This window comes from Falco naumanni, chromosome 1 (genome assembly GCF_017639655.2).
Source record: "Falco naumanni isolate bFalNau1 chromosome 1, bFalNau1.pat, whole genome shotgun sequence".
In the NCBI taxonomy this organism is placed as follows: domain Eukaryota; kingdom Metazoa; phylum Chordata; class Aves; order Falconiformes; family Falconidae; genus Falco; species Falco naumanni.
The window spans coordinates 121,904,640-121,931,184 of NC_054054.1; the positions used below are offsets into that span (position 1 = coordinate 121,904,640).

The 26,545-nt window shown below is 44.4% G+C and overlaps 1 protein-coding gene and 1 long non-coding RNA gene across 6 annotated transcripts in view; one reads left to right on the forward strand and one right to left on the reverse strand.

Annotated features, from left to right (window-relative positions):
- MMD (monocyte to macrophage differentiation associated) overlaps positions 1-25,581 on the reverse strand; it is a 44,286-nt gene extending 18,705 nt beyond the window's left edge. The window contains exons 1-2 of one of the 5 annotated variants that reach the window (XM_040581874.1): positions 25,127-25,581; positions 2,921-3,094 (exon numbers count right to left, since the gene is read on the reverse strand). In XM_040581874.1, the coding sequence (XP_040437808.1) occupies positions 2,921-3,094; positions 25,127-25,167 (215 nt within the window). In that variant the 5' untranslated portion in view covers positions 25,168-25,581. Of the gene's footprint in view, positions 1-2,920; positions 3,095-15,119; positions 15,140-15,204; positions 15,308-25,126 lie in introns of those variants that run through there. The other 4 variants (XM_040581875.1, XM_040581878.1, XM_040581876.1 and 1 more) reach the window with 4 other exon arrangements.
- LOC121082465 lies at positions 19,391-22,521 on the forward strand. The gene is made up of 3 exons (XR_005826034.1): positions 19,391-19,653; positions 19,732-20,096; positions 20,351-22,521. It is a non-coding gene; the product is annotated as an uncharacterized LOC121082465 (long non-coding RNA).
- Positions 25,582-26,545: the final 964 nt, after the last annotated feature.

The window sequence follows — 26,545 nt, forward strand, 5'->3', positions numbered from 1 at the left end:
AACTTGTTCCAAGCCAGGGCTGTTGTGCCAAGTGAAGAGACAGTGGCAAGCGTGTTGCAATAAGATGAGCATGGTATTGCCTTGTATAGTGCAAATCAGGGCATGAATTGGGAGAGTATTAAGTTCTAGTCAACCTGTCTTCCAACCTAAGATCTTGTTTACAATGGTATTTTCAACAGTTCCAGCCGTCAACAAAAGCGATTAGTATAGGCACACCAAAGCAAACCCCCGGCTTAGACAAATAAACTGTATCTGGCATCAACATCTTTTATGGTAGGACTGAGACAGATAGGATCTGCTGACTGCTGCACTGTGGTCCGTAAGTCACCTCCCCAGCTGAAGGTGTCACCACCAGGTAACCACCTCCACCACAGGCAGCAGGAGGAAGTGAGAGCATCGTGGCTTGGCTGCCCGTCAGGCTACATCTGACTTTTCATGGCCCTCGGTCCCTGTTACTAATTCTTCGTGCTAGGAGGAGCAAATGACAAGGTGGTAACAGCTTTGCAAACTGCTACAGCAAGGCTTGCCCCTCGGTTTCTCCAGTTTCAGGCTGGAGTAGGCTTTCCTGGTACAAATTGCAGTTTTGGGTTTCTAACAGGGGCTTGCAGCAAGAGTGGCTGGGGCTGGGCCAGAAGACCACAGAGTCACTTGCTCAGCTTTGCTCAAAGGGGAGGGTAGAGCTTGTTGCTGAAAAGGAAAGCTCCTGAAATGCAGAGCCAAGGTAGTTCCCGGAGAAATACTTCCATTAATCTCAGTGAGATATCACTATTAATGTCAGTACAATCTGTCATCTGATTTAACAGTGTCACTGCTAAATAAAATTTCATATTGCTTATGTTATCTATTACTCCAAAAGGAACAAAGTTTGAGGACACCGCTGAATAACGCAGCCACACACGCACGGCTGGATCTGAACGTCTGAAGCTTCAGGAGTATCCTAACAGCATGGCTTTATTTCGAGGTAGAACTTGTGGTGGCACAGCTACCTTCCTGCTCAATACCACACGCCCATCCTTGCATTCCTCTATGGCTGCCCCAATAATTTGCTCTTTCAGGCTGTAAAAATGTTCAGGAATGTGTGACATTATGGACACCGTGGCTGGAAGGCTGGCTTCTTTGTGGTTCTGGTAAAAAGCTGGACTGACGCCTGTCAAATGAATCTGCTGAGACTTTCAAAGGTGCGCACAGAGGTGCTGCGTTTTGTCTCTGTCTTCTCTCGCTCCCTCTGCTGCCCTTTGCCTTTTTCTTTTGTCTCTTCCCAAGCCACTCTCATTTTGATTTCCTTCCTTGCTGCCTTTGACATCTGATCCAAATGTATCATAGGGTTTTTCTCCTCACAGTTTTGAAAGCCTGTTTTTCCACTTTGGTTCTGTGGTCACAGATCTCACAAATTGCAAGGTCTTTAAAACAACAAGTGGTGTGTGGTGTAGCTTCCTGTTGCTGGAGCATCAAAGGTTTACAGATTCAAGATACGGTTAAAAAAAATATATAAATCCGTTTCAAACAAAACCAAGAACATTCAGGTCATGAAGCTTGGCCGAGTGGAACCAGGTTAAGACCACCACCAAGCGTCATGACAGCAGTGATGAAACTGGAAGATTGTGAACCAAATGTCTGTGTCTCTTAAGGAGACCACTAAATTACTCAGCATAGATATTATTAAGGTGGTCCTGACCAGTAACATGGTTTTAGTACCAGTAACTCTTGTTGAGCTCATCTCTGTAATTGCTTTTTATGATGTAATGAATCAGAATGCCTCCAAAAAAAAATCACAACAAAAGAAACCCCTTATTTATGGGCTGAACAACCATTACATCCAAAAATTGGCATTAAGCATACAAAATTAAGGAAGGAAAACCTAATTAGTTTGATTATTCTTATTTACAAAGTATGAAAGAAAAAATCTTCAAATACTCCATGGTCATTTGATTAAAAAATGTTCTTAAGACTAGAAATATGTTACAGTGAGCTCAGCCAGAAATGTATTTTAATAGATGAGTCAGGGTTACAAGAAGATGGAAGAACTTTCCTTACTGAATGCGTCCCTGCTGTAGGCCACTACCACATAGTGCATTTGGAAAAAAAGAGCAATGTGTTGAGTGTCAACAGCCAAGGGTTCATTAGTAAGAATTTTAATCTATTATTTTTTCACTGGGAAAAGAGAATTTAGTTCTGATCAGGGCTGTGAGGTATTTGTAAAATGGATTGTCCAAAATTAACTAGGTGATCCCAGTCTGATACCTAATAGACACTCATGTGACACCAGACAGAAGGTGTTTGCATAGCAGAGCTCTTACTAGTTGCAATTCTTGACAGTCTGAGCGGTGAAGCCGGTGAGCACAGGAGCTGTGTGGTTTGCCCTGGTTATTTCTAGGTCAAAATTTACCCATGCAGAATCTCCTGCGGCCCTTCACAGGCATATTCTACTTCTCTAGGGATGAAGGATTTGTACTCCAGGGCTATTTACGAGCATTAAATTGACACACAGAAACATGCCTAATTTCTGAATCAGACACCAAACGCTTTTAGAGGATTATGCAAATAGGGACACAAAAGTAGGGTCTGTTGTTTTCACTGCATTGCAAAATGCTCTTGGGTTGCACAAATCTATCAAACAAATAGGCAGGACTTGCTGAAAGCTTCCTTTTCCCCACGCAAGATGAAAATTTAAGTGGCACTAAGATGTCAGTGGTGAATGAAATTCTGTCAGGAGGTTACATTAATAAAACTAAACATCTCACACCAAAGCCATTTCTTCTAGCTGTTTGGCACAGACAAGTTCTTATTATAAGCCTGCACAATAACTAGTCGCCTGATTTGTTAAACAGATAACAGAGAAGCAGACATCCCTAAGCAGCCCCACAGATGCCAAAGCGGATGTGCTGGTGACAAGGCACTGCTAATGTTCCCAGGTACTTACTTTTTGGAGTTGCTGGCGGTGGCAGGCTGACTTTGGAGGCAGCAGGGCAGCATACTGTGGCTCACAAAGCTCTTAGCCAATTTAATGCAGCAGGGAGGCAGGCTGAGCAGCACGGGGCCCTTAATGAGGCATGGGAAACGAGTTTTACAGGTGAAACTCCTCTCCACTCCCAGTCTACATGGGAGAATAAATTAAGCATTTCTGGTAAATAAGGGTGGAGAAAAATACCTTTCTGTCTTCTTTTAACTTCACAGCAAACAGAATATGAGGATCTAGCTCTCCTTTCTTATGGGCATACATGATAATGGAAAAAGGTGGTCGTTTCAGTAGGGCTTGATTTAAAAAATTGAGAGGTAGAGCTTTTTCCCTTCCTTAGACTTAGAGAACAAATTCTGGAGTCATTGTGGTTGTAACATGAGTAACAAGGAGTAAAACATAACTTTTGCAATTAAAGGAAATTCTATTTTTTTTCAAGTTTCTAATACAAAAAAACAGTTTTGCAATAATATGGACTGTAAGACCAGGACAGCCATAGGTCTCAGGAAAGCTCAAGATAAAGCACTTTGTGCTCCACTTTAGGCACAAGCTCACGCTGAAGCTGTGGGGTGCTCTGGATTGCTGGGGGAAAGCTTGAGGCTGTGCTTCCTCTTAGCATCTCCTCAAACACGTCTCTGCAGTACAGATCAAGTGGTCAAATCAACCCAAAGCCCTTCAGAGAAACCCCTTGGGCTTTCTTAGCACATCTGAGGACGCATGGCAGCAGAGTAACACCCTGTGAACAGTTACACTCTGGGTCTGAACCAGAATGAAGGTCCTGCAGGCAGCATGGCTGGAGCTTGCCTTTTTTTCTTTTTTTTTTTTTTTTTTTTTCCTTGCTGCAAACTGACCCAGATTTCAGCTTTATCTAATAGTCTCTTTTGAGCCTAGCTTGAAGGCAAAGCATCTCTTACTGAAATGCATGTCAGTGGTCTTGTGTAACAAGCACCTTTCCCTCCCTCAGCCTTCCCCCAATCTAATTAATAAGGTCATTCCACTGATGGCAGGTTTATAAATAGCTTTCCAAACACTAATGGAATTAGTTCTGGCTTGGGCAACTTTTCTAGGGTGATCACAGGTATCTAAGAAGGGCCAGCTCCTTGGCATATACAGCCACTTGCAGTAGAAATGTTGAAACATAAACATTTACCTGAAGTCACAGAGCTCTTGCTACTAGCATTAAACCTGAAATGGGATGACAGCGTTACCCAGTAATATAATCGAGAAGATCTACTGCAAGTAAAACAAGTGGGTTTACAGGGTTGTGCCATGTGTTAGAATACAGATTACATGAGGCTAGATAATGTCAAATTCTGCTGAAGGTCTCTCTTTTATCAGTATTTCTGAGAAAAGTGTGTTTTCCATGGCCACAAACCCACAAGATTAAATAATAATTTAATAAATATAATAATAATAAATAAATATAAATAAATAAATAATAATTAAATAAAAAAAAGGGAGAATAAACAGGTACCTTGGGGAAATAATGGAAAAGTACTTCAAGTCGATAGAATCTTTAATATAAGAGCAGATATTGGGAAATGAGTACTGTAGCTATAAACTCTCAGAAGAGAGTGTTTTCAAATTATTTGACTATTTAAATCATCTGTGAACTGAGACCTTGAAAGCAATGGCTGAGTTATTAACATTTTAAAATTTGGTGTGAGTCTGGAAATTTATAATAAAAATAAAACCTAAATATGTCATAAAAAATTTAAGCTCTGATTGTTTAGAAAACTTAAGCCAAAATGCAGAAAGCATATACGCTGGTTGTTCACTGATTTAGGGACTTCAGATCAATGAGTATTAAGCTCCTAAACAAGAGAGACATGAAATTATAATTTGATTATCTATGTGACTAATGGAATTTAATTGCATATTCAGGAAAATAATGGAGAAACATTATTTTGCAGTCGTTTGGTCTGTGTATCAAATAATAGTCCTGCCATGTATTGCATTTCTGGTAGAAAACAAAATTACATAGATTTCAAAGTGCATGTTGAGAAAACCAAAGAAGATAAATTTGATATTAATCTGTATTTTTTAACAAAGGAAAATATGAAAAGGCAAGTTGCTGAGATCCCATGGCATACTTGATCCTAAAAGCACATCTTCAAATATGTCAGTTGTTGAGACTGTTTCAAAACCACTGACATTTTTTCCTTGTTTTGGTTAGCAAACTTGGGTTCATCTGGATCCCCGATGTACCTCAAACGTATTTCAATCAGTAACATTCTCTAGCTGGATCACACTGACTTATTTGTTACAAAAAGAACTTTCTGGAGTGAAAAATCAAATTCCTTCTTGTTGCATGTTATGCATTCAGCCTTCTTAGATGAAGAAGTTGACACAAGGGCAGGAGGTGCCTTGTGTAACTGAGAAAAGATTGCATCTTTAGAGCTGAAGGAGAGAAAAGCAGCACTTGTCAGTCTCCATACTGGCCTTGGACCAGCTGCACAAATTCTGAGTCATCAGCTGAATCCAGTCTGTTAATAACTGCAGAGAACTTCTACTTCAAAAAATACAGGAATATCTTGCTTTCAGATATCGATTCCATAGTGTTTCCTTTGGGAAAGCTTTAGTCATAAAAGTAACAGAATTCAAGCCTTGTTTAGAAATAACAAATGTCAGCGTTTCTTGGCTTTCAGTAAGCGCGCCATAAAAAAGATGATCAGGGATTTTAACCTGCTGATTATGGTTGAGTGGCCAGAAATCAGTAGGTAATTAAGGCTAACAGGCAAATAGGAGTTTATTAAAAGGCAATATAAAGGTAAAATTCACTCATAAAGATAATTTTATATGAAAGGCCAAATAAAAATAACCTGAGTCGGGATCTAAGCAGCTGCCTTTGTCTTCAGGTTTGGTTTGCACCATACTGTCAAGAATGCCTGAAAAAATACAGTTCAGTTTCTTAAACCAAAGGGATAACAGAATCATGAGATTCTGTTGTAGCCTGCCTTTAGGAAGTCTGCAATAGAGAATGAAGAATTACTCTTAACTGTATTATAAAAATATATACTTTCAGTGTCAGTAGATCCTAGGAGACCAAGTCGCCCACCCAATCCTCCAGTTGCACTGGTGGGGTCTCATTACTGTGGTCTGCAAAGAAAAGCATCATCACCAGCTGCACCCCACTCCTGGAAAAAACCCAGCCTTAATTGCCCTCTCGCAGATGTTGGATTTTGGCATGCATGCTGAGGCTCCAAAAGTGGAGGCTTTTGAAGATTTTTTTAGCAACGTGTTACCCATGCAGAGCAAGTTATTTCTCTTTGGCTCCAGCATTTTATCTATCCACACATTTTTGCCTTTTCAAAAGTAAATGAACAATGTTCACACTTATACCAAAACCAGAATAAACCAGTTCCATGTTTAAATCCCTTTCCACAGGCAAAGTGGACCATCTTTAATCAATGTTTATGACATTGACATGGAAAACTCTTACCCTCCTTTTTTCTTCCCACCATTAGGGTTTTGCTCTGTGAACGTGTCTGCCATCCATAATCACTCTTAATACCTCGTTTTTGACATCACAATCAATAAAGTGAAATAAGCTGTTACTTAATGGGCCTGACATAAAATCCATTTAAGTTAAGGGAAGGACTCTCATTTCTAGGTCAAGCCTAAAGTGAACAGGGGGCGTGGAATTTAGCCTATCATTTGTCATCTGAGAGGAAATTATTTCCACATCCCATTTGGACTGCTTAGAGATTTTAAACATATTTAGCAAAAGAAAACAAATTGATTTCTTGTCAGTGGTTAAATGGTTGAAATTTTACTCTGATTGTATAGTCTCTCATTTTAAGAGTTTTAAAATGTTTGCTTGAATTATATCTTTTTTTAATGACAGTAATTTAGTTTAACATCGTACCTAGTTTTCTCAATAGTTTAGAAAAAAAAACCACGAAAAAACAAATATAGGGGACAAAGATCAAAATGAAGGGAAGTCGCTTAAACTGAAGAGGTGCCTCAGCCCCGGTGGCGGGGGCTGCTCGGAGCCAGGCAGCCTGGGAGCTCACTTTGCCCTTCCTGCCAGCAACGTGTGGGGCTTCCTCACAAAGCGTCTTGCTGACAGCTTCTTAGTTTTATTCTTTTTTAGGTTCCTTAAACACATTTGGAAAGGGTAAAAAAACATCTGTACTCCGATGCACAGTATCATCTCAGGTCTTCTAGGTTTTCTAAATAGGCTTAATGAAATATGAATCCATTTTGCTCTATTGCTTGCAAATGTTTGCAAATATAACTCAGAAGCAAAATGAGTATGTTCTTTACTAGAGCCCAACAAACATCAGATACGCTGTCCCTACCATATCTCCCAATCTAAATAACGCTTGCCAGTCTAGGAATGAGGGAGCAGGGGGGCTGGCAGGGACAAGAAGAGCTGGGTGACTGTCCAACTTGCAACTTCTCTGATATGTTGAAAGACTGTTTTTTTCCCAGTGGTTCTGCAGAAATAATGGTATCCAAGGTCACAAATCCAAATGCTCTTTCCCTTGGTTGTGGTACGTTACAAAGAGCAGAGGGAGTTCTGTTTCGCAACGTCCCTTCTGGATGACGGGAGACACTTGGTATGTACCATTCCATTACTGGTGGACAGGCCAAATTGCTGAGAGGTTAAAGGACTTGCAAGAGACAAAGGTATCAAGAGGTTTGATTGCAGCGCAAATTTGTCTGCTCGGCTGGCAGAGCGAGTGCAAACCAAATGTTACTACTATTGGCAACCTTTGTGAGTCCTTGCCTCCACCATCCAGTTAATTCTCACTACACCCTTGAGATAGAATTATAAATTGTATTATCTTTGGTGGAAGGGATAAGTTTTCAGGCAGATTCTGACTTGACTTCTCTTTCTTTCGTGGCGGATGAAAGTCTACAGTGTTCCAGTGATGTAACTGGGTGACTGGACTTAACACCAGGGAGACTCTGACCCACCGTGTAACTGCTGAAGGCCTGAAAGGAAAAAAAACCTCACCTAATAATTGGGGGGGTTTGAGGAGCTAATTGGACAGTGAGTGGGTAAACAACAGCCCAGAGGGGCACAGGAGTCTCTCAAGCTGTTTTTCAAGATGGGACCCTCAGACAGCCTATTCCAGTCCTCTGGATTCCTGGGTCTTGAGGCTCAACAGCAATATTTACAGGGAGAAGATAAGTTGGTTTAACAAAATCAAGAAATAAACAATGTCCCTATGGAGAGCTGAAATAGAGGTCTCTGTGTACAGAGCATGGCTTTTCAGAAACTGCTGCTTCCCCGGGGCTGTCACTTCTGAGCTGCTTCTGGTAATCCACAAGGAGGAGTGGGAATCCTCAGCGGGGCTTACCTTGTTCTGCTGCACTGGATGTTACAACCTTCTTATCTGTAGCTCGTGGGTGCAAAATTGCAAGGCCACACTTTTGGGAACGGAACCCAGAGCCTTGAAGGAAGGCCACGCTTTCTAAATCTGTTTCCTCAGTAGCTTCCCCACTAGCTGGGACATGGCGCTGGCAGCAGATGAAAGCCTGGGAGTTCCTGCGCTGTGCTTGGACCGTTCCTCCCGGCTGAGGTCACGCGGCTCTCCTCCTTTCTGTTTGGTTTTAGCAGGATCAATTTTATAAATGGCAGGGCGAGATACAGCCCTGGTGTGAGAGTGAGGATGGGGGGCACGCCGCTGCTGGCTGTCACGCGGCCGGCGGTACCGGGCACACAGCTACCCAGCACGGTGGCATCGCCCCGCGCCCGCGGCTGGCCCCTCGCTGCCAGCTCTGCCCCGCACGGCTGTTACCCACTGTACACGCCACGTTTCAAACAGCCTCACATCTAGCACGAATAGGAGCGTCGGTTTCTGAATTGCTACCAATTCTTTGTAATGGTACTGGAGTCTTGTAATAGTATTTTACTTAAATACTAGCTTTTGAAACTGTAGAAAAGAACCCTAGAGCTATTACCTCCCTTGGCACTGGGAAAACCTCTGAAAAGGTTTCAGTGAAAATGGCAAAAGTTTTATCAGGATTTCCTGAAGGCACGTTTCAGTTTTTCAGTGCAAATCCAAGTTCCCATGTTTTGGCAGTAGAGCTAATACTGGGTACATCTGAACGAACGTTAACTATTTAAAAGACCTTTAGTGCCCTTCGGGACTAAAAAGAGGGGAATCCCTTTCAAGGAAAGATGCCCTTCAGCAGAGGGGAGGTGAGACGCTGGAGGAGCTCATCTCTTCCTCGCTTTAGAGTTTTGGGGAGCAGAGGCTCAGCCCTTGGGACTGTCACGTTAATCTCACCCAAACCGTGGGGTACGCTGTGCCTGCACTTGCCTGCCTGCAAGGTAGAAGGTTAAAAAAAACCAGTTGTTAAACTACAGGCAGCATAGTGCAATAGCCATTAGTACTGCTTTTAGTCATCAATATGCTGCTATTTAAAGATTACATACTTTTAAATCCCTAGATTATTCATATTAAAAGAGTGTTTCCTTTCATTTGCGATTTTATGCTATAATGCAGAACTCTCCATAATTAAATGTATGCTTGACTCTTTCTGTCTCCAGTTAAGCAGACATTAATGGGGAACTTATTAAAAACAACTACCACAAATGTTCCTGTACTTAAACTTAAAAAACATTAATATCAAATTACAGTGGTGATATAAGTCTGATACGAAATCACTAAAGGAAATTAAGCTAAATGTTTTTGGAATCATCCAAGATAGTTTGTTCAAACTGTTATTATTACAGTTTTCCTAAAGGCACAGCAGAGACCTGTGCTCCACCACACAAAGGGTGGTTTTAAAATAAACATTTTAATGCACAAAATCTCTCCACCTATAGCATAAAGGAATAGTACTAAAGTTGAAAAATCAAAGGCCTTAACATTAGGGAGTACCGGAATTAAAGTCAGCTGTGGCTCGGTCTTTCTGTAATGTCAAATATGGCACAGTATTTAACACCATAATCAAACAGTATTTTTCCTGTAGGAAAAATCACACCCTGAACAGACTATTTTCACTTTGGGAGCAGCTATTTAATATTTCATTTTCTCTTTACTTTTTAATTTGTGGTCTAAAGTTTAATCCAAGCTGGGAGGGAGAGGTCTTATAAACTGCAGTCTTGAAAATCTGACCTGATCGTGGGTTGTTTGCAGAGCAGTCCTAATCTAACTTGTGCACTGAATTCGCATGCTAAAATTTTTCCTGTGTTTGGTTTTTTTTTTTTTTTCTTTAGAAATTTTTTAATTTCCTATTGTAAGAACAGTATCTTCTGATGTAGTAACTGCAGGAGAACTGCCTGGAACAGCCAAGTCTCATTGGGTAAATAACCACCTGCGCTGGGTATGCCGTTGCCTGGATGCTTGTGGCTAGATCCTGCGTTCACAGGGTGCAGATGGATGCTTACAATAACTAAATATAGACGGACTTGTATTAGGGACTGAGGATCCCAAAGGTGCCTTTTTTACAGCCACTGCCCAGACCAAAGCTCTTCCCTGTGCAGGAGCATTTCCATCGCTGCAGCATCGCTCCACCAACACTCTTGCTTCTATTCGGTGCTATGGTGTGGGGGCTGAGCGACGCGTTACACGACCTACAAAACGAGCTGGAGGTCTGTAACAAAACCAAAATTGGATCAAGTCTTTTGTAACGAGTGAGTGGGACCTTAAATGGAGATGTTGTTTGTACTCATCCCTTTGCTGCTAAGGAGCAGAGAACAAATATTTGTACAACCACCTTCACAAATCTAGTTTGCATAAACCCTCTCCCCTCCCTGCAATAAAAAAGCTGCCCAAAAGGGTCAGCCCTCCATTAAACTTTGCTGCGGGTGAGGAACGTGCCTGCCTCTGAAAGCGGTCCTGCACTCAGCACCAAGCATGACACGACAGGAATGAACCAGCCTTGCTGCTCAGCTGGAAGGGTAGATCCTCAGCCGCTTTTGAGAGCTGTGACTCTAGCATGGCTGGTGTAAGCCAGGGCTGCTCTCTGGACCTTTATTCTGGCTCATTAGTTGCACAGCTTTACATCCCAAATCCTGCTTTTTATACTGAAATGCAAAACCACAAACCAAGCAGTTCAGAGTCTCTGCTTCGGTCACAATTTGCCCACTGCAACCAGGGTTTGATGGAGGAAGGATGGAGAACATCATGAAGATACCAGCTCTGTGCATCACCTCTAGCCTTAGCACCATGAAGCTCATGTGGGATGCACCCCAGTCATCTGCTACTAGTGTTTCAGCTTTGCAAGGATGGGCCCCCAGCAGGAGTTCCCACGCTGACACCCCCTCCAAAACTGTGCACCCAGCTGCCGAAAAAGGGCTTGTCGCAGCATGGGCTAGGTGTGCCTATGCCAGCTGGTAATTCTTGCACGCTGGAGAGAGTTCCCAACTTGGAGGGGAATGGGACAATGCCCATCCTTCCTCCAGTGTTCACCCAGAGGAGGTGGTGAGGCTGGGATTTTTTTGTTGTCAAAAGTGGGCATGATAGCAGGGGATGGAGCCTGAGCTTGAGCTAAGCACGTGGGAATGCAGGCAGCCACTCTGCGTGCCTGCCCTGGGGAGCGCTGCCAGCTCACCTCCAGCCCTGACCTCACGTAGCCCCTGTTATTGCAGCTCCTGAGGCCAGCAGCTTTGCCCTCAGCGCAGGAGAATGGCTTGTTTTGACGGCAGGATAATTAATGTGCCTCAGCTCCATAGCTGTAAAATCCCTGGGGAGACAAGGCGTGTATAATTTTTACTGCGCCACAGCTAGGTGAGCGTAACGCAATAGTCCTACTCAGGGATGACCATGCTTAGCTACCTGACTGTAAAAACTACAGCTGTTTTCCTCACCTTGTGGTGGCAAAGCTGGTATCTAGTAACAATCCCACTCGGAAAAACAACACCCAGCTCCCAAGAGAGGGCACAGTCAGCAACTGTCAGCTGTGGCAGACTTTTTTTGACATGATCAAGGAAATTGCAGTCACTTTTCTTACACTGGGACTTCAGGCAGCTTTGAAGAAGTGAGCCCTGTCTTCTGCTGCCCTGCAGGTGAGGTAGTAAAGCTCTTTTTTGTTACTAAAAATGGGCTAAAACCAGTGTAGGCTAAAGCCATCCTTAATCAGAGAACCCCTTGGATAACGGCAGGTCCTGCTCTGTGCAGAGCAATCCCACCCTGGTACAGCACCACTGCAAGCCTCTTGTGATTTAATGCCTAAGGGAATTTTATATATGCACTTTCATCTCTTCATATAGCAGTGTCCGTGTTTACATCTCTCTGCTCCACCCAGATTTTACCCTGATTTCATAAACAATAATCTTTATCTTCTCCTCCTTGGTTCTCCTTGAGCTGAACTGTTCGGTCCTGGCTGGGGAGTGCTCAGCACTCATGTTGGACAAATGCACCGAGGCAGCAGCAAAGAAAGGGTTACTGACACTCCTATATTTCAGTATGGCTTATTTTATGTTCACTGTGGTTTATTTTATGTTCACTATGGTTTATTTTTTGTTCACCGTTATTTGCGCTAATAAACTCAGCAAATACAAGTACAAAGCCGTACTATTTTGTATGGCAATTCGACATTGACAGAATAAACCACCCTTCCTACAGAGTCTCTGTTACCTATCAGCGTCCATTACGTGCTGCACCTCAACATGAGAAGGAAACATTTGCCATTACAACCCTTTGCAAACATGGTTCTCTTCCAGGCTTTCTGTCTTGCTGCTAAACAAATATGTATGCAAGATAGTGTGTGGTGTTACTACAAAAGACTATTATTTACACAACATCCAAACCTATACAAACTCTAATGTATAGTTCTCACAGCAAACATTTTCTAAGACAAGGAGCTGCAGTGGATCTTCTATGCAGCTGTGCTTGCACCACCTCCAGGACCAGAAACCCAAAATGTACAGTGTTCCTCCCACTGGACCCTGTGCATCCAAATGGAGTGCCTCATCACTTCACATTTCTCTCAGAAGAAACAAAATCGAGCTGAGATGCAAATTTCCCCTGGAGATACCCATCTCTCTCCCTTGGCTGTGAAAGCAGACTGGATTTCTAATCAGGCACTCAGGTTGGTAAAAGGGCCGGGGGGTGGGGGGTGGGGCGGGATTTCCATAGCCATGAGCTTGGGCTTGAAATTTGACTGACCCTGTGACACTAGTGCTGGAAGAAATCATCTCACCCAACAGAAAAGGACAAATATGGAAAAACTTCAATACCTTGAAAGACAAGATGCCTGGCCAGTTTTGAAACTTTTTTTAGTAAAATAAATAAATAAATAAATAAATTAAAAATTCAGTTGATTTTTTTCAACTCCTGACAAATATTTAATTTTCCTTTACAAACTCCTGTGGCCAGTAGCTAGTGAGTTACAAACCATCACTCCTAGGAAAGCAGCAGTCACGTCCCAGACAGCACGAGCACGGGACCGCAGGCCAGCAGCACTTCCAGGTGCTGAGCTCCCCCCATGGTTCATCCCTGCACATGGGCACAGTTCAGAGCTCGTGTGGCCAAGGATCTGACCCGCAGGGAGGGAATCGAGCAGCTCCAGGGACCCCTCCATCTACCCTTGGGAAAGAGGAAAGCCCCCAAATCAGCATCTCCTGACCTCATTCTGTTCTTACTGTCAGTTCCATTTACTGAATTTTCTTCCACTTTGCATGTATGATTGCGTTGTCAGTTTAAACACAGCTCCTAGAAGCCTTGTAAAGATGTATATATATATTGCAAACGTGTCTGTGTTTATGCATATATATGTACGTATGTACACAGACACAGATAAGTCACCCGTGGTTTGCCACCTAGATTTGACTGCAGAAGCGATAGAGTGGGGAGCAAAGACTGGAGTGATTTATACCAACTGAAGATTTGATCTATATGTTGCAACATACCTCGTGCAAAGTGAACACGGCCTTGCATCATAAACCGTAGGCTGGAGCCAAGAAGTAGCTCAGCTGAAGAAGGCACAGAATAAGAAGAGCACAAGCCTGTTCAGGTAAGAGAGCTCTGTATCTAAAAACATGTCCTGACACATTCGCCAGAGGAGGCTAGGTATTTTTGAAGCTGATATTTTTTCTTGCAAATCCCCAATCCTCTGAGCTCATTAAAATGAAGACACTCTAATTTCCAGAAGTGTCCAAGAGGGAAAGGTCAAGGAAGGACTTCTTTGTAATGTCAGTTCTCAAATTCCAGTGAGAAGAACAGCAGGTTTGCATTAAGCCACTGTCAAATGATAAATTACTGCACTGTCAAAAAAATGTAGGACTGCTATTACCTTATATGCAAAAGGCAGTAAAAGAAAAGACCTGATGATTTATAGCTTGTGTACAAGTCCATCTTCTGTAATGCACAGATCATTGTACGGGTCCGCCAGAAATGAGATCTCAGGTCAACAAAGACACGGGTCTTGTTACCAGCCGCTGGCCCTGGCTGGGCAAGGAGCAGCCAGAGCCGCTGCATCAGCAGCATCGCACATCCCCTCTGCACGGCAGGTTTTGCGCAGGAACCCAGTGCTGAAGGTGCAAAGCTACTTAGAGAGCGAGATGCTTAGCCAGACGCTGAAGTCTTCAAAAGGAGCAACTCTTCCTACTGCACCAAACCTCAAATAATGCAAAAAAATGGGAACGCAGTGAAATCTCTGCTGAACACAGCACTCAGACTCTGAGGGAGAGACTCGAGTTTTAGGTTCAGAGCTGTTACTTGCCACTGTGTAGTCTGTATTTCCATGGGTAGATGTCAGAGGAAGGTGGGCTGATTAGATGAAATATTTCAGTTCAAATTGAAACAAGTATTTGATTTCATTCATCCCATCTCCACTTGAAAAATGCTGTCTGTCCACTACGAAGCATCCTGACTGACGACTAAGAAAAAACATGGCTCGAGGCCCTCGGAAGGCAAAGAAAATGAAGTGCTACGTCTCTCAGGTGCATGCTGTAATGACATGTTTTAGTGTGCTCACAACTGTGGCTGCCCTTGCCTCTCAGGAGGGTTTTCCTCAAATCCATGGGTTGGGTCTGAGGACCAAGACACTGTCTTTTAACAGTTAATTAGCTGGAGTAATTAGTGGTCGTGTACAGAAAGCAACAAAGGGAGTGTGAAAACCGACAGCCAGAGAGCCACTCAACCTGAAACCGGGGACGGATGACAGAAACACTCAGGCAGCACATCCAGGAGGCAAATTGTGTTTTGACACAGGCTCTGAAGCATGGCAGCCAAATATTAATCGTGGTTGTACCTACCCATGCACATCTGGACTTTCTCTCCTGCACTGCACTTGCACTTGTGTCACCCCTGGGTATTTCCTCTGAAATCCTGTTGAACTACCTCAAGTAACCTCCTGCCTGCAGCGGGGAGAGCAGAGCGCAGCCCACCAGCTCCAGAGCCAGTCCGGGTTCACACGTGACTTCCAGGCAGCAGAATCTGGCCACTGCAAATCCCAAAAAAGTGGAGGATGGAAAGACCAATGATTTGTGGGGAGACACAAAGCGCACACGGTGGGCTGTCCCTGTATCCCAGAATGTGCTTTTTGGAAAGATGATGCTTAGGACAGTAATTGCTTTATGCAGTTGACGGAGATCATCTGCCCTGTTCCATGACATTCTGGAGAAGAGAAAGAGGGTGATCCAAGGTGAGGTGAAGAACGAGAATCCAGCCGGGGTGGCTTCTGTATTGAATTCAAGATGCTGTAATACAGGGTTAAAACAGAAGCACCTGCAATCTTTATATAACAACCTGTAATTATGTGCACAAAGACATGTGTCTCTCTGTAGCTATATACCTGCATTATACGTTAATATGGGTATAGAACCCATAGAAGCTGATAGAGTTGCTTTTCTTTCCGTATTATCATTTATTAGAAGAGATGCACTATGATTGTTTCCATTTTTTAAATCCATGGCAAAACATTAAAGCATTTTCTGACTTCACCACATGCCCCTTGCAGGAGCCTGCGGTGTGTCAGCAGCCAGGGCTGTACCTACAAACCTATTTCTCTCTCTGAAGCGTGGCAGCCTTGCCCTGCTCCAGTCATCCTGGGCGCTTGCTGTCCCTGCCCCAGGTTAAAGTCACAAACGGGCAACACTGCAAGTTTTAAGCCCAAAGTGCCCCTTTGAACTCAGAGCTTATCTGAGCTCCTGTTGCCTTCTGGCAGGTTATTCCGTGAGTTTGAGACAGACGTGATCTGGCTGACAGAGGTTTATCCATTAAGACAGAAAAGCTGGTGCCCAGTAGGAGCAGAGCTAATCTGGATGGGGTAGTGCTTAAATCAAATGAGAGTGGGAAAATGCTTCTGACCCAAAAGGATGCTTCTGAGCACTGCGCTGAAGAGGATGTGGTGACAGGAGGCCGCCCCATGTGCTTGCAGCTTCGTTATGTGCTGCTCCGCTCGGGGTTGTGCCGCTGGCAGCACCCGTCCTGCCTGGCCCTGCTGAGGACACGCACCACTGCAACCCTAGTGAGGTCTGGGGGCTCATCCTGCGGGGTCTGGCCTCTGAGCACGTGCAGGTGGCTGCTGAGACCCCACTTTCGCTCCACCTGTCTGCACAGGATGGGAAGTACCCGGAGATCAAAGGATGCCCTCTGCATCAGGCAGCTGAGAGTGCTGCTGTGCACTTGCCTGGAAAGCAAGTAACCACAGCAAACAGCTGGACCTGGTCCAGTCCAGGTAAGAGCAAGAGTTTGCTAAGTGTAGAACCAAAGAGAGGTGCTTCACCCTTGTGTGATGAGGGCGCAGCCTGGCTTCAAGCCATTTTCCTTCATCCTTTTCATCCACTAAGTATGCTTTGACTTCTGCTCTAAAACAAATGGAATTACCTGGCTTCTCTAACGGCTGTTACTCCAGGTTACCCTGTGCGCTTCCCAGCAGAGAGGGCACAGAAACACCCGCGGTCGGTCGCAACCCACCTCCTCCCAAGCAGCTGTTAAACAAAACAGGAAACGGTGGCCTGACAGCGTGACCGTGCTTTGAAGCTCTGCCCTGCGGAACAGGCTTCAGGAACCTTTGGGGGGAAGTTTTAACAGGCACCGTTCAGCCCCCCTCAGTGCTGGAACCTTTCTTTGCCCTCTTGTCACAAACACTGCTTGCTGCCCGCTGCTCTCGGATGCTGTATGCCACGCTGGGGGATCCTCTCTTCTACTGCACACTACCAGAGCAAACAGGCAGCGAAATAAACCCACGTATTCACCTTAAGCAGATGAAGCAGGCAAAGCATCTTCTGTTTGCAAAAGGGGAAGAGCAGTGAACCCATCTGCAAAACCATTTCCCATTAACCAGCCCACCACAGTATCTTACATCCTCCTGCAACTGTCACCCCAAGAAGCAGATGGACTTTTGTAATACTGAGAACACAAAATCGCAAGAGGAGAGAACCCCTGGAATCTGCCACATTGCAAAGCTGACAAGTCAAAGTTAGCTGGAGGGAAAGAAAAAGGCTCCTTTGTCCCTTCCACTCTATAGAGCTAGTAACAGGAGAGCAGCATGTGTCCTCCCAGGCTAAATAACCCTGCCAAGACAGTTGCAAAACCACACAGACTTGACAGTGATGAGCCGTATCTTCTCCAGTTATGGCTAAAAGCTCCCACTTGTCCAAGCAGTTCTCTAACCTCTACCACAACGAATTGATAAAAACCTCCATCGTCCCAAGGAGCTCTTAAACACCAGCACGTTTCATAAATCCATATCCCAAGGAAGTGGTGTTAACACTTCACAATTATTTTTTCCATGCCAGAATGAGTTAAGGTAGGAGTCTCTGTCCTGGCTTTGAATTTCCTGGCTTTCCCCTGTCTGCGTCACAACATAATTCTTTCCAGCCAGCCTTTTCCTCAGATGTTCAGAGTTTGCGTTGGGATCCCTGCCAGCTCTCCTTCCCAAAACAAACACGGAGCCTCCTGATGCCAAAGATTTGCCTTCCATTCGATACCCCAGGGACAAAACACTTGGCTTTACAAGCACTGCCCCTATTTTCAATTCTGCAGATGTATATAAATAAAAATGCAGCTTTATAGAGCCCTGTCTGCACTAGAAAAGACTTGACGGCATGTCCCAACAAGCTGTCTCTCTCCGTCAACTGTAAACAGAGCTTCAATTAATTAAGGAGGTTATTTGCCAAGTTAGTACACATAGTTTCAGCAAGCAAAATAAAGCTTATAGTCAAATTACTTTTTCCTGGTGTAATCATGTTTGCATCAGAGTTTTTGCTAATAATAAAACCACCACCCATTATTAAACCACCCTGGTTCCAGTGTAAACCTGGTCTAAAACGAATGCCCTGAAAAGTGGTAAAATACTATTCCCATCATAGTAAAAAGTTTTTCTTTCCCTCCAGTGTCCCTGGGTTCACACCTTATCTGCCACTGTGACCTTCATGCTTTGCCTGGAGGGCTGAAAATTGCAGAGCAGTTGGTGGCTGATGAGAAATGATTCAATGGAAATGTTGCCTCGAGCCCTGCAGATAGCAAACCACATCCCTGCACTGCTCCAAGCAGGGAACCAACCAAAAATGGGACAGATCCTTTCCCTCTGCTAAGGGACGTGTCCTTCAGACTAGGACAGGTGAAGTGTGTCCCCCCCTAGCAAGCCAGCCAAGGCTGCTGCTGTCTGCTCTTTTGGAAGGAAAACAAGTTGGTTTCCACTTTTTGAGGAAACAAGTAGGTGACATGTCAAGTCTGTGCTTAATGTGCCCCTGAGAGGGGAAGAATATGCAGAGAATAGGAAAGAAATCACCTGTAATAAGCGCTATTATAAGCAAGTGGTACAATGAACGTGACACATGTAGACATTAAACCAAGTGCTGCTACTCACAGATCTTTTTTTCGATCCACCTTTATGCTTATTAGATTTTAATTATACATGCCCAGTTTCCAGCAATAAACCTGGGGCAACTCACATTAATCCCTAAGAACTTCAGGGGCCCCACTGTGTTTTTTGAAGAAGGGATAGGTGGAAGGATGTGCCTGATTGCTGCCTCCCCTCCCCTTTCTTGAGATTGGTCTGAATTTGTACATTTATTTTATTTTGAATAAGTGGCCAGGCTAAAAAAAGAACACGAAAAATATTACCTAATGAAGCTATAAAAAAATATTGATGATTTAGGTAATATCATTAATACAAATAGAGGTGGATGCTAAGCCTATTATTCTCTGCTCATGCTGAAGTCAATAGCAGCTAAGCTCAGTGTATTTTTAGGTTAATGAAGAGCTATACTGCGGGCCTGATAAGCTTCAATACCGAAGGAGTGCGAAATGCGGGTGCTTAAGCAATATGTCCAAGTCTCCTATGTGCCTAGGAAGAGACACAAATAAATAATCATTCATAATTAACAGTATCTCTACAGCACTGCCTGTGAAAGGATCTCATGTTCCTTCATAAATATTAATTAAATCAACCCAACACCCCAGTTGTGTAACAATTATTACTGCCATTAACAGATGGAGAAACTAGGGCACAGTTTCATTGCCCACACAGAGCATCTGCTGCAGATCAGGGAGGCAGCTGACCCATCCGCAGCCTGACTGGAGGGATCAGATGCTGGATTCAGATGCGTTGTGACAAGTATCTGCCTCTAAAAACTGCACCTGGATTGTCATGTTAGGGTGGAAATGTGTCTTTGAAAGGTTAATGTCAAAAAGTGTCATTATTAGAGAAGGAAACTAAGCAGCAGCATCTCCAAGGAAACCAGCACACGTGAGAAAGAGGGAGCAAGGAGACAAAACCAGGAGCTGGAACAGAAGCTAGAGATGGCAGCCGTTCCAGTTTTCCTCTCTCTTATATTTCTGGTATGATTTTCTCTTGTCAAGTTAGACAGCTTTCTGCTGTGAATGTCAGAGCAGTTTATTTATAAACAATTAATTTAGTTTTCTATCACTCAAGCATGAAGGACCAGATCTCTACCTCAGAGTCCTGACAGCTGCCCCTGAAGGCCACCTGCTTTCCTCCTGCGCAGCAGCAGCCACCAGCAGACTCCTGCCTACGTCCCCCCAGTCCTTCACACCTTCCTCACGTGCGTATCCTTGCTTCAGCTCTGGCTGTCATTCCATCCACCGCTGAAATGCAGCTATTTCAGGTACGGGCTGCAGGAGTCCCTTAGGGACATCAGCAGTACGCACGCATTTGCTTTCAGCACCCAGACCCTATGTGATGGGACAGATTCAGCACAGGGAGTCAGGCACTTGGGAATGTCACAAAGTCATTTGGACCGGAGCAGGACCAGGAGACACAGGTCAGTGCTTTACCCTATAAACTTGCGGGTTTTAATCCTTCTGCAAGGCGGCACTCTGGGCTGTTGGGCTCCCCTAAGCACAAAGCAGTGTTAGCTCATGGCTGGAAGAACGCTATTCCCAATTAAACACTCAATATCAATTCTTGCCTCTTGGCATTCCCACCAAAGCACCAACATTACACAAGCTGAATAGCTGATAACACAAGGTGATGTGGTTCTAGGCAGTAAAAACTATTCTTTATCTCTTCTTACAGCCAAGGGGTTTGAATTGGATGTGTTACCGGGCTTCTATACGCAACACTGTCAGGGGATGAGCATTTGCATCATAAGAACAATGTGCTAATAAAAAGAAAATGAAAGAAGATTCATCCCTTTTCAAATAAAAAGAAAAATCATCGCATGGGAAGGAATTCTCTCTTGTGAATATGGGTTAGCCTGTCAGGACTAATCCTCTACTCATATGTAGTGGCTTATTAGGGATTAAAAAAAAATATCTGAAGGCTTAGACAGTATATTTACAGTGGAACAGGCTCACATGAAAGACATATATTCATAGACTTTAATGACACATTTGACTTGAACTAATGTTGGAGAAATCTAGAAATGTGGAGATTTTTTCCTCCTGCTCTATCTGTGTAACCCTTTAATAAAGGCCTTACAGAAGCGGCAATACGTAACTTTAAAAAGGCACTAAAGCCAATTGAAAGCGAGCCAGTGCAGACTGAATTCCTGCTTCCTGCGGAACAGCGATAAATCCTCCCACCACCACGCAGTTCCCTTCAAATCAAACATCAGACCGCCACCATGACCACAGCTCACCCAAAGCAAGTGCTTTGAGGCTCTGTGTCCATGGTTTCCCTAGATTTACTGTGGCTTGTTTGTGGATTTCTATGCACCACCCACTCCGGCCATTTTCTGTTGGAATATATTTTATTTTGTTTTCTTTGAACCTACTGGGGCTAGTTCATGGAGTGAAATTCAGGTGCAGCCCCCGCATGCCAGTTCTGTAGTAACCCCCTTATGAACCACACAAATGTCTAAGGAGAGAAATCTCAGTGCAGAGGGCAGAAGAGCAAAGAAAATTGATGCGGAGCAGAGACACGTGGAGCGAAGTGTAGTGGGAACATGAGCTGCCCAGGGATGACCCATAAGCCAAGGGCAGAACTGGGAACAGAGCATCTTTCCTAAATCCTTGTCTATCTATCCAATGCTCTCCAACTCATTGCTTCTGAATAAATGTTAACACAGTTTTTACCAAAATCTTACTCATTTGCTAATGGCACTTACTTCAAAACAGTATTTCTGCGCTACATGTCCAGGCCTTAAAATACCATCTAATCCTCTAGGCAAAACACACATCTACACAGGCACAGTTAAGATTACGGAAGGCACAAACCTGGTCAACTGAACAGCGATGGAAGTGCCTGATACAGAGAATGTGCAAAGAGCTGCATGAGTGCTGTTTTACTGCAGCTGTATATCTCGACAGCGTGACGTCCCGGCGCATTCCCCATGCTGCCAGCTGTGGAGCAGAGCTTGCAGGATGCTGCAGATATCTCCAAGGAACAGCTCAGTCTCCGCAGAACTCCCCTGCCCAGCTCAGTTTGGTACAGCTATCGGCAAAGCCTGGGTTTAGGGTGCTTTTTATACCATGCGAAATCGAACAAGGGATATGCATTTTACGCCACATATTTTAGGGAAAATAGCTGCACCGCTATGAGAATAGTCGTGTCTATTTTCTTGCAAGGATGCAAGGGACGTGGCAGGGCACTGCAAATACTCAAGGGAATGCAGCTTCAAGGGTGATTTCCTGCAAGCTTGGCCTGATAGAAGTCCATTTGCATGCATTAATCTTGCCACAGTCATTAAATAAAGCATGGTAGTGGAGACCTCCACAAAGCAATAATTTCACTTGCAGCGACTGATTACTTGCAGTTGTCTGTACGTACCCAAGGGCGCTCTCACTGCTTTAATACACCAGGATTGTCCTGGTATAGACAAACCTAAGAAAGTCATTTTATTCCTATTGGGAAGGTAAAGTCCTGATGCACTTTAGTCTCATTTTCTGGAAGGGGATTCTACCTACTGCTTAGAAATGCTGCCAGGAGGAAAGTGTCATTTACCTCCACGTTTCAGGGCAGAGTCCACCAGCTCTATCACAACTGATAACTTTCCTTACGAGTGAACACTGTGCTCCCAGGAGCTGCTCCGCTGCCTGCAGCCTCCCCAGGCACTGCCTGCTGCCCTACAGCCCCGCTGCCTAAAGCTTAAACAAGAAAACCCGAACATGCCAAAAATCAACAACTTTGCCACTGAGTTTCAAGGAGCCAAGAGTCTGTGGCTGGCATACACAAAAGGTTTGCTGTTAGAGAAAAACACGTATCTGGAGAATTTCAGCTATCTACAAGTATTTATTAACATAGCCTTGCAAGTCTCTATCTCTGCATGTATTACTTACATAAACACAGTGCAAAGATACAGCAGATGTGTCATGGTATCATTACATCATTTGCATGACCTTCATCAAAGAGCTTTTCTGCTGGCATTGTGGCATTTTATATGACATCTCACCAAAGAAAACAGCTGTGCCACACCTGTGATATTTTTGAGCTCTTTTTAGTCTCCCCAAAGTCTTCTTAGCAAAGTTTATTATTTCTGTTCCCTAACACCAAGGATCTCTTATCACTCAGAAGGCTCCTAGTATGTGGGATGATATATGAACACGCAAACAGCTTTTAAGAGCTTGTAAACTGAAGATAAGGCAGATAGGAGAGCCCAAGGAAAGATAACACTGGCCTGCGTGGGTGGCAGTGGCCATAACATACCAGCAGCTTGGTCACTGCCAAGTTTTGCCAAAGCAGCCACAACTTGCAGTTAACTAATTGCACTTTTTCAGTGCTAAATAACCAAAATAAGACATTCAGCATAATTATTTCAGCATGATGATATGTGGCAGAGGATCATCCCACAAACTTCTGCTTTATTACCAGTTTTGTCACATCAAGGGTTTTACTCCAGCTCTCAGGAGCCTTCCTTCCAGTTCCAGCTTCCCTCCAAAGCCAGGTGTATCTGCAACTCACAGGGGTGTAGAGCACAGCTTGAAAACAAAACCTGGGCTCACCCTCAAGAAGTTAGAAACCAAAAGAACCACTAACCATTCTGGTTTCTTTTTAAAAAATACAGATAAATAATGAGATACTAAATACCTCGAGATTTCTTTGCCAGTGCCAGGATGCTCTGCCAGCTGATGCATCAATCAGTACGTCTGGGGATGCAGCACAGGCAGCCAGTTACTACCCAGCTGGAGTACAAACCATGCCATCCAGCTACAGCGATTGTGGTTCGATTTGCTGCAGTATATTTCTGGAAGTATTTAAAATGCCTGTCCTGAAGGCATTAGGACCACTGCATCCAGTGAGTCATCCATGACACCTGACCTAGACAGGTAGTAAATCTCACCATGTTTACTTCAGCTTTCTGTAGGACCCTGTGGGTACTTCACATTAAGATTATGTAAAATAGCATATGGGACAGACACCTGCAGTAGTGTGGGTCCAATGCTATTTTTCCCTTAATAACCAGTTAAAATCCACCAGTTAAAGAGTACCATACCCAGTAACTCAAGCACTGTCTAGAGGGACACAGTAACCTGGCATCCTATCTTAGAGTTTCAGAAAACAGATTTCAGTTTTTTGCTCAAACACGGACACGTTTGGGTAGAACAAACCAACTTAAGCCACAAATTCCCTGCAGCCAAATAAGTTTTGAAAGCTGGTTTGGCTCCTGGTGGCAAAATGTCTCTGCCAGCATGGAGCACAGCAGGGACCAACCCGGGCAGCATCTCCCCAGCTTCTTGGGTGGGTTTTGCAGCCCAGGCTGACGGGGACAGGGCAGGACCTGAGCTGGCTGTGCTCAGAATCAGCTACCCAACACTGCAGCCACTTCTGTGGCTACAGGGTCTACACTTCTCTCTGTCCCTTTGTGCTTCACCTGGAGGACAAAGAAAACATTTCCCTTCCTTTCAAAGGATGTGAACTGAAGTCTACCGAGCACCAAGAGGGAGAAAACAAGGAAGATGTGGAAGAAACTTGCTAGCCAAGGCCTTTAGCTTATAGCTCACAAATCATGGGAAGAACAACAGGAGCTGATGCAGATAACATTAGATTTACAGGAGATACAATAACAGCCTTCATGTGGCCCAGCTGGAACATGACACAGCTGGAGGAAGGCTCGGGGCAAGAGGCAAGGTCAGACACGTGGAGATGCACATTGAAAGCCAGGACGTAGGTCGCTCTTGCTGCAGAGGGTCAGAAATTCCTGTTTCAGTGGGGCAGACGGTGGCAGAGACACACGCCTATCGTTACTGGTAAATTCACCCCGGTTCATGCTTTCGCGCAGGTAGGAGGCATTGCGCCCAGCTTTCCCAGGAAGCATATTGTATCCTGTCAGGTGATTTGTGTGGGGCAAGGGGTGCTCCGGACTGTAAAAGCAGAGCTTATGTTCTACCTACGGAAAATAAGTGCCAAGGCAGGGCTGGCACTGCCCTCTGGGGAGTTTATAGACAACATGGAAAGTATTAAATTCTGATGGGAGCAGCAGCTGGCTTCTATCAGAAAGACACTATCTCTAGCTTTTTAAAATCCCTAGCGTTTCTTTTCTCACTGGAGAGATAAACAGCCTTCCAAGGTCATTTGCACTCTGCCGGCTGAGAAAGATGTGCCGAGGCTGCAGAGCAGCGCAGCTCAGCCCGTTGGGATGGGATGCTTTGAAAAACACCGTGTTCCCGCAAAAACAATGGTACCGAGCATGACTTGAGATTAAACCAAGGCCTCTTCGGTGCCCGAGTGGATAACAGCATCACTGCTTCTGACTGCCAGTGGGCTGCAAGGCAGCAGCAGCGTAAATGGAAATTAGTCTCTTTATGGATGGCAGGCAGGACTGCAAGCCTGTATCAATGCAGAACATAGCTGAACATAAAATGACCCCCTTGGCAATGGCACCGTATCAAAAAAATTGGCGTCTCAACTTACCTTGTGAACGCGTTATCCTTTTGCAAACGGAGAGTAAACATAGCAGACGAGGCAAGCTGATCGGCAGAAACCGGAGCTCTGAGGCAGGGTCCCCTTACACAACAGTAGTCCTTTTCCCTGGCAGGTCAGAGGAGTTTTCGTAGCCAGAGACGAGCCCCTTTGCCCAGCGGGTGCCGGGGGAGCCCTGCTGCATCACCACCAGCCGGATCGGAGGCTGGGTGTCTGCAGGGACCTCAGGAGCATATTCCTTGCTGGGATCCTTCCCCCTGCAGTCATAGAGCACGCAGGAGATCAGGAAAACCAGAAGCAAAATAACATAACTAGCTACCAGAATGATAAGATTCAAGGTAACAGGGTCAATCTCCAAATAAAACTCCATTTGGTCCCATACTATTGAGTGCAAACCCGGAGAATGAAGTTTCATATGCACAAGTGAGCGACTGCTAACTGATCAGAATAGATGTATTGGCTTTGCGGTAAAAATACATTAATCCTCAGGTCTCCTGTAGCAATGGATTTCCCTGAACTGGATGATTAAAGCAGCTCAGTTTAATAACTTAAGCTCCTTCTTTTAATGCCACGTTGCCTACAGTGGCAGAAGCTAAATTTGAATGCTACATTGACAGGAAAACAGCCCCCTTGCTCAGGGACTCTCTTTCCTTGATGGGCAGGTACCAAACTGGGTTTCCTCTAGGGGCATTTTGCAGAGCATCCCTTCTACAAGTGGGTTTGGGCTTGTGGGCTGAAGAAAACCGAGCTGTGTAATTAGTAAATGAATACAGAAATAAATCAAGGAAAAAGTCATTTGCAAAGTAACTTCTCTCAAAATCTAATGAGCCTGACTCCGATTTCAACTAAGACCTTTTTGCCCCGTGCTAATGCTACAGAAGGGCTTTTAAAATTAATTAAAGATTTTTATTACCCAATTCCATATTAGGGTTACTGGGACACGTCACAATACGGTTATCAAACACTGCCCAGCCAGTCCTTGCACAAACGCAGCTGTAGAAGCCTGCTTCCCGCAGGCTGCTCTGTCCCCTTCAAGTCTCACACGGAAAAAAGCACAACACAACTGGGGCATTTCTGTAGCTTGGGCACCACAAATTTCTTTTGCCTATGTGGATCCTCTGCTTGTTAAAAAAAAAAGGTGAAGTTTGTGATGTGGCTGTCCTCCGCCTGGCAGCAGTGCTAGGTTGCCCAGCCACAAAACACGCAAGAACTTTTTGCATCTTCCAGATTTGCATCACAGAAGCTGATGAGTGAGCCGGGACGCATATAGCTGCCATGCATTGCCCACAGAGCGCTTACTTGTTTCCCTAGAAAACTGCGCTAGAGAGACCACCCCTGCTCCGGAAAAAACAAAAATGTGTAGCAGTGTATATGCTAGCAGGAAGGCTACCACATACAAAAGGCAGGAGG